Source organism: Vicia villosa, linkage group LG3 (assembly GCF_029867415.1).
Source record: "Vicia villosa cultivar HV-30 ecotype Madison, WI linkage group LG3, Vvil1.0, whole genome shotgun sequence".
Lineage (NCBI taxonomy): Eukaryota > Viridiplantae > Streptophyta > Magnoliopsida > Fabales > Fabaceae > Vicia > Vicia villosa.
In genome coordinates this window covers 107,845,300-107,852,871 of record NC_081182.1, presented here as the reverse complement: position 1 = coordinate 107,852,871, position 7,572 = coordinate 107,845,300, and the positions used below count along the sequence as shown (strand labels likewise).

At 42.9% G+C, this 7,572-nt stretch overlaps 1 protein-coding gene across 1 annotated transcript; it reads right to left on the bottom strand.

Annotated features, from left to right (window-relative positions):
• Positions 1 to 264: 264 nt before the first annotated feature.
• On the bottom strand, positions 265 to 4,153 carry LOC131658762 (uncharacterized). Its single transcript, XM_058928022.1, has 4 exons — positions 3,255 to 4,153; positions 1,922 to 2,708; positions 1,368 to 1,408; positions 265 to 802 (listed from the first exon to the last, which is right to left on the bottom strand). Exons 1-4 carry the CDS (start codon positions 4,151 to 4,153, stop codon positions 265 to 267), a joined length of 2,265 nt encoding a protein of 754 aa, XP_058784005.1.
• Positions 4,154 to 7,572: the final 3,419 nt, after the last annotated feature.

Here is a 7,572-nt window from a genome sequence, read left to right as displayed (position 1 = left end):
CATTCCCCCAACTGAAATCTCTCCACAAGAAGCATTACCAACTTGCTTCAGGTGGTTAGCAGCAAAAGCAGCGACATTCACCCGACTTACCTCAATCATGTTATGCAACAAAAATAGCTCTCTTTTCGCACAGACCCCTGTACTATCCCCCCTCCCAAACAAGGTAAAAGCCAAACCTTTCTGAGCATAACGGAAACAAGGGTTATGAATCCCCGAGGCCTTAGCCTTGCTTGGATTGTACCCAGCTGCACCAGTAATGGCTTCCTAGAATTCACAAGCAGGAAAAGTTTCAGGGGCAGCCCCTGGTCCAGAGGACGGTAATTTCAGTGCCTCCCCTACCTCTTCCACAGACAACACATGCTTATGCCCAAACATATAAAACTCAAGATCACCAAAGTACTCCATTTCGGAGCCATTCCATTTGTGTCTCAATTTGAAATCTACAGTGCTCGGGAATTCCAAAGTTAGGCCCTCATAAGTCGGTGCCTCAAACAGCATAAAAGGCAACATACCGATGTTGTGAAACATCCGGTAGACTTCATCTTTGAGGCCTAACTTAGTAAGAGTATCATCACAAATATATCTAGTCGGTAGCAATTTACGTTGCACTAAAATATCATACCTAGCTTTGTGTTCAGGAAGTGCAAACGTAATGCCATGGGCATTCTCTTCTTGGTCCCCTCTACGAACGGTTGCCCGACTTGGAGCGCGACGGACCCGCTGCCTCGGTTGGGAGGGTTCGGCAAAATCATCCCGAACATTACGGCGTGTGGTTGTCTTTCGGGGAGGCATTGTAATAGCTCTGCAAGAAAAAGTTAACAAAAACACACAAATAACACAAGGAAAAATTCGGAAAAATAAAAGTGTACGAAATCAAAAATCTGAACCGATAGAAGTGAAGAGGATGGAGAGTAGAACAACTTTTGTGAAAGCACTATGGTGTTTTGATGGGTGGTTGATGGTGGTATGATGAGTTTAGTGAAGGTGGAGGCTAGGGTTTAATGGAGGATGAGAAAGAAAAGTGGGAGAATGAATGGAAAGAAGAAGAAGATTGGTTATAATGGAGATGGGCCCCACATGGGGTTTTAAAAAAAATTTGAAAAATTCTGCCCCGCACTGTTCACACGGTCCGTGTCCCTGCACACGGGCGGCCGTGTGAAAAAACTGTATTGAAATTTTGGGGCGTGCTGAGGGCAACACGGGCCGTGTTGTTGCAACACGGGCGCCCGTGTTGCAAGTGCTGAAGCCACTTTTTTTTAAATTTGTTATTTCTTCTTTTCAGGCAGTTTTCAACACGGGCCGTGTTACTGCACACGGGTGCCCGTGTTGATGGCTTTCAATGCACCAAAAATGGACACTCTCCGTGCCTTTTTACTCTAGTTGCGTCTACCGGTCCAAACTCTACCACCTACAAAAGAAACGAAATAAAACAAAGAAAATGAAAGTTAACGGAAACAAACGTGGGTTGCCTCCCACGGAGCGCTGCGTTTAACGTCGCATGGCTCGACGGTCCATCGTCCTACTAAGCAAGACGAATGACATCAACCTGTCCAACTGGTTGACCTTGGAAATATGGCTTTAATCTCTGCCCATTAACTTTAAAGATGTCTCCATTAGCTTGATTTTTTATTTCAACTGCACCGTAAGGAAACACCTTATGAACCACAAATGGTCCCGACCATTTGGATCTCAATTTTCCCGGAAAAAGCTTCAAACGGGAATTGTACAGAAGGACCAGCTGTCCTTCCCAAAACTCTTTTTTCTGAATCCTCTTATCGTGCCACTTCTTGGTTTGTTCCTTGTAAACCTTGGCATTTTCGTACGCACGATTCCGGAACTCTTCTAATTCATGCAACTGTAAGATTCTAGAATTTCCTGCTAGAGACAAGTCCATGTTCAAAAATTTAGTTGCCCAAAATGCCTTGTGTTCAAGCTCTAAAGGCAAGTGACATGCTTTTCCATAAACAAGTTGGTATGGTGACATCCCGATGGGTGTTTTGAACGCCGTTCGGTAAGCCCATAACGCATCATCTAGCTTTGTTGCCCAATCCTTTCTCGACGAACTCACTGTCTTCTCGAGAATTTGTTTGAGCTGTCTATTAGACACCTCTACCTGACCACTTGTTTGAGGGTGATAAGGGGTGGCTATCCGATGCTTCACATTGTATTTCTGCAGGAGTTTCTCCATGAGGTGATTTAGGAAGTGCGTTCCTTCATCACTAATAAGTGCTCTCGGTACTCCAAACCTAGCAAATATGTTCTCTCTCAAGAACTTGACTACCACCTTTGCATCATTAGTTGGTAAAGCTACCGCCTCCACCCATTTTGAGACATAGTCCACTGCAACTAAGATGTAATTCTTCCCGAATGATGGTGGAAACGGACCCATGAAGTCAATTCCCCAAACATCGAATAGCTCCACCTCTAACATGAAATTCTGGGGCATTTGATTTCTTTTTGAAATGTTCCCAGTACGCTGACACTTATCACATTCTTTTACCATTTCCTGGGAATCTTTGAACAATGATGGCCAGTACAATCCTGACTGCAAGACTTTGGAGGCAGTACGGTCCCCACTAAAATGCCCTCCATATTCCGAGTCATGACATGCTCTCAACACATCCTTTTGCTCCTCCTTAGGCACACATCGTCTTATCAGCCCATCTACTCCTCTCTTGTATAGGTATGGGTCATCCCATAGATAGAACCTGCAATCATGAACAAACTTTTTCTTGCGGTTAGAATCAAAATCGTCAGGTATTATACCGCCAACAAGGTAGTTTGCGTAATCAGCAAACCAAGGCACTCCAATAACAGCTAGGATGTGTTCATCAGCAAACTCATCCTTTATTGGACGCCGCTCTTCTGTCTCCTCAATGGGTGACATTCGCGAAAGGTGATCTGCAACAGTGTTTTCACACCCTTTCTTGTCGCGAATCTCTACATCGAACTCTTGGAGAAGTAAAATCCACCTCAGAAGTCTGGGTTTCGAATCCTGCTTGGCAAAGAGATATTTTAAAGCAGCATGGTCAGTGTAAACAATCACTTTTGAACCCAACAGATATTGCCTGAATTTATCAAAGGCATACACAACAGCTAGCAACTCCTTCTCGGTGGTTGCATAATTGATCTGTGTAGGGTTCAAAACGTGACTGGCATAATAAATAACATGAAGCAATTTTTCTCTCCGCTGTCCAAGTACAGCCCCCACTGCAATGTCGCTAGCATCGCACATGATCTCAAAGGGTAGAGACCAATCAGGGGCAATCACAATGGGTGCAGACACTAGTTTATTTTTCAGTGTCTCAAATGTATCGGCACACTCTTTATCGAATACAAAAGTCCTGTCTTTAACCAACAAAGTGGTCAGCGGTTTGGCTATCTTTGAAAAATCCCTTATGAACCTGCGGTAGAATCCCGCATGGCCAAGGAAACTTCGAATACCTTTCTCATTCACAGGTGGTGGTAATTTTGAGATAACCTCCACCTTAGCTTGATCAACTTCGATTCCCCTGTGGGAGATCTTGTGACCAAGAACAATGCCTTCTCGTACCATGAAGTGGCACTTCTCCCAGTTTAGGATCAGATTACTTTCTTGACATCGCTGCAAAACAAGTGAAAGGTTAGCCAAACAATTATCAAAGGAAGAACCAAAAACCGAGAAGTCATCCATGAAAACTTCCATATGCTTTTCAAGCATATCAGCAAAAATAGAAGTCATGCATCTTTGGAAAGTCGCTGGGGCATTACACAACCCGAACGGCATCCTTCTATAAGCGAAGATACCGTATGGGCAAGTAAAGGCTGTCTTCTCTTGATCCTCCGGTGCAACCGCAATTTGGTTGTATCCAGAGTACCCATCCAGAAAACAGTAATAGTCATGCCCAGCCAATCTTTCTAACATTTGGTCAATGAATGGCAATGGAAAGTGATCTTTTCTTGTGGCCAGATTTAGTCTTCTGTAGTCTATGCACACTCGCCACCCAGTGACTGTTCTGGTAGGAATCAACTCATTCTTTTCATTAGCTATCACCGTTGTACCCCCTTTTTTAGGTACCACATGAACAGGGCTCACCCATGAACTGTCTGATATCGGGTAAATAAGACCTGCATCTAACAGCTTCACAACTTCCTTTCTCACTACCTCCTTCATAACTGGGTTCAATCTCCTTTGAGGCTGCACCACCGGTTTGTGATCTTCTTCCATGAGAATTTTGTGCATGCACATCGTAGGACTTATTCCCTTGAGGTCTTCAATCTTCCAACCCATAGCCCCCTTGAACTTTTTCAGAACTTCAATTAACTTGTCTTCTTATATATTTTTCAAGCTCGAGCTAATGATGGCGGGACATTTTTCTTCAGAATCGAGGAAAACATATTTAAGATTCTCCGGAAGCTGTTTCAATTCTGAACTTTTTGGCTTTTCTTCATTGCAACCCAATGCTATTGGTTGCCTTAGATCTTCCCACCTATGTGTTCGAGAACCTTTAAAGATAGGTTGAGTTTCCAACATTGATATCACCTCCAAGTCATTATCATCGGCTTCTTCATTTTCTCCAAAAATTGACATGCTCAAAACTTTTTCGAGAGGTAATTGCAATACACTCTCCATATGATCACTTTCTACCACTTGTTGGAGCACTTGTATATTGCTACTAGTGCCAATATCCTCTTTATGCTTCATGGTATTATGAACATTGATTTTTAACTCTTCATCATAAACCTTCAAAGTCAGAGTGCCCCCATCCATATCTATCATGACTCTCCCCGTTTCCAAGAATGGTCGTCCCAAAATTATCAGCATCTCTTCGTCTTCTGGCATTTCAAGAATTACAAAATCTACCGGAAACACAAACTTATCCACTTTCACAAGGACGTCTTGGACTACTCCGTAAGGTCGCTTGACCGAATGATCTGCAAATTGGAGAGTCATCCGAGTGTCTTGGATTGCACCAATTCCCAACTTTTTGTAGATGGATAGAGGCATGAGATTGATACTTGCCCCCAGATCAATTAGAGCTCTCTTGAAAGATCTATCTCCAATAGTGCAAGGGATAGTAACTGCTCCTCTATCCTTCTTTTTCACTGGTATCTTCATGCCCTGAAAAATAGCACTACAAGTTTCTGTTAGAATAATGGGGTGGTCTGCAATGGTTCGCTTTTTAGCGATGATGTCCTTCATGAATTTGGCATAGGTGGGCATTTGCTCAAGTGCCTCCAACAACGGAATGTTCAGCTCCAGCTTTTTGAATAATTACAGGAACTTCTCAAAATTCTTTTCTTGCTGCCCCTTTTTCTTGTTTCTTTGAGGGTAAGGCAGCTTGACTTCTGGTGTTGGTGTTAATACTTTGTCTTTCGTAACGGGTGCTGGTGTTACCACTTCTTCTTCCACTTGCTCATTCTCTCTTATGTCCAGCTCCACCTCAAGCAATTGATCCTCACTCTCCAAATCCTTTTCCACCACTTCACGTGGTTTCCCTCTCCGTGTAGTGACGGCATTGATTTTTTGATTGTCTTTAGGATTAGTAACAGTTGCGCTTGGGAGGGCTCCTGGTGCTTGCGGAATTGCAAGGTGTTGAGCAATTTGACTCATTTGTACTTCAAGGTTCTTGATTGAGGCTCCGGTGTTCCTTAAATTGGTACGTGTCTCTTCTTGGAATTGGGAGCTTTGAGCGGCCATCTTTTCAATGGCAATTTCCCACTCCGCCTTTCATGGACCCTGTGGTTGGTATTGTTGTTGAGGTTGCTGGTATGGTTGTTGTTGCGGACGATATTGTTGTCCATGTGGTTGGTATTGTTGAGTCTGAGGCTGATATGGTTGTTGTCCTTGAACCGGCTTCTGGACGTTTCCTTGCTGGTCTTTCCATGAGAAATTCGGATGATTTTTCCACCCCGGATTATATGTGTTGGCATAAGGATTGTTTTGCCTCAACATATGAATCTGCTCAACCTGTTCTTGAGTTGCCACACAATGCATAGCAAAGTGCGGTCCACCACATATTTCACAAAGAACCGCTTTAACTGGTTCCACCTGTGCTACTGTCTGAGTTCCAATATTCATCTTTTTTAACCTTCTCTCTACCTCTGCAGCAATCTGATCCTCCATCTTAACAACCTGCTCTGGCAATTTCAAATCAATTTTGCCCTCCGGTTGGTTCATGGTTCGATCATATAACTCAAGATGCTCATTAGCAGCAATTGCCTCTATGATCCTTTTCATAACTGTGGCTGTAGCAAAATTTGTTGAACCACCAGCAGCGGTATCAATAAGCTGCTTTGTCTTTAGTCGCAACCCATTCACGAAATTCTGCATTTGCTCGGTAGCGTCCATGTTATGAGTAGGACATGCAGTCAAACACCTTTTGAACCTCTTGTATGCATCCACCAATGATTCCCCCTCTTTTTGTTTGAAATTGACAATATCGTATCTTTTTCGGATAAACACCGACGCAGGAAAATATTCATTGAGGAATGCCGTTTCCATCTCTTGCCATGTCGTGATACTTGCAGCCGGAAGTGAGTAAAACCACTCCTCTACGTCATCAGTAAGTGTAAACGGGAACATAACAAGTCTCTTAGCCTCCTCTGAATGACCTTCGATCTTCAACGAAGTTGTCGTAGTGAGAAATCTCTGAAGATGCTTATTTGCATCCTCGTTAATTCTTCCGGAGAACGGCTTGCTCTCTAACTGGCGAATGGTGGACGGATGCAATTGAAAATGTGCCACATTCACAGGTTGATTAACAATAGTCATCCGGTTGGGGTGAGCATTTGCCCCTCCATAGTCCCCTAACAATCTTTCTGCAGGAGGTTGATTTCCAGCCATGTTAACTGGTTCCTGAACTACCTCCCTGTCAAAGTCAGAGTCGCTGTGCTCCGAGTGCACAGACACTTCGTCGTCGCTTTCCTGATGTGGAACACTAAGACTTGCACTTGGTGCTGCCAGTCTTTCAAGTCTTGCCTTGCGGCGTCTCTCGTGCAGAGCTCTTTCTGGTTCTGTGTCAAAGGAAAATTTAGCTGAGGTCTGACCTCGCATAAACAGTTAGACAACAGTTAGAACAGATACAAGACTGCAACGAAATAAAAATTAACAGATAAAAATAAAATTTTGGTCGCAGAGCAACAAAATTTCAATTGACTTAAAGTTCGGCAGTCCCCGGCAACGACGCCAAAAACTTGATCGGAAAATAGCAAGTGTACTACTTTTGTTACCGATGTAGTTATTAAAATGGAGTTGAATCCAAGTATCGATCACAAGGACTGCGAATAGAGTATAAGCCAGTACTAAATTTCAATTGAACAAAAAGCTATTGTTGGGTTTTTGATTTGCTTGATGAAACTACTAACTGTTTATAATTAAAAACGATAAGTAAATGATGATTTGGTTCACAAATGAGAAAGCATGCTAAGGTTGATGTATAAATCTTATGTAACCCCTTGAAAACACCGTTGTTCATGAAAAGATGTGACCACAATTGAGTATCAATTCTATAAAATAGTTTTCCCTAATTCCTTAGTGGAGAACTTCTTAATACTTAAAAGTCAATTTCAATTCCTCAATAATTGATTTTA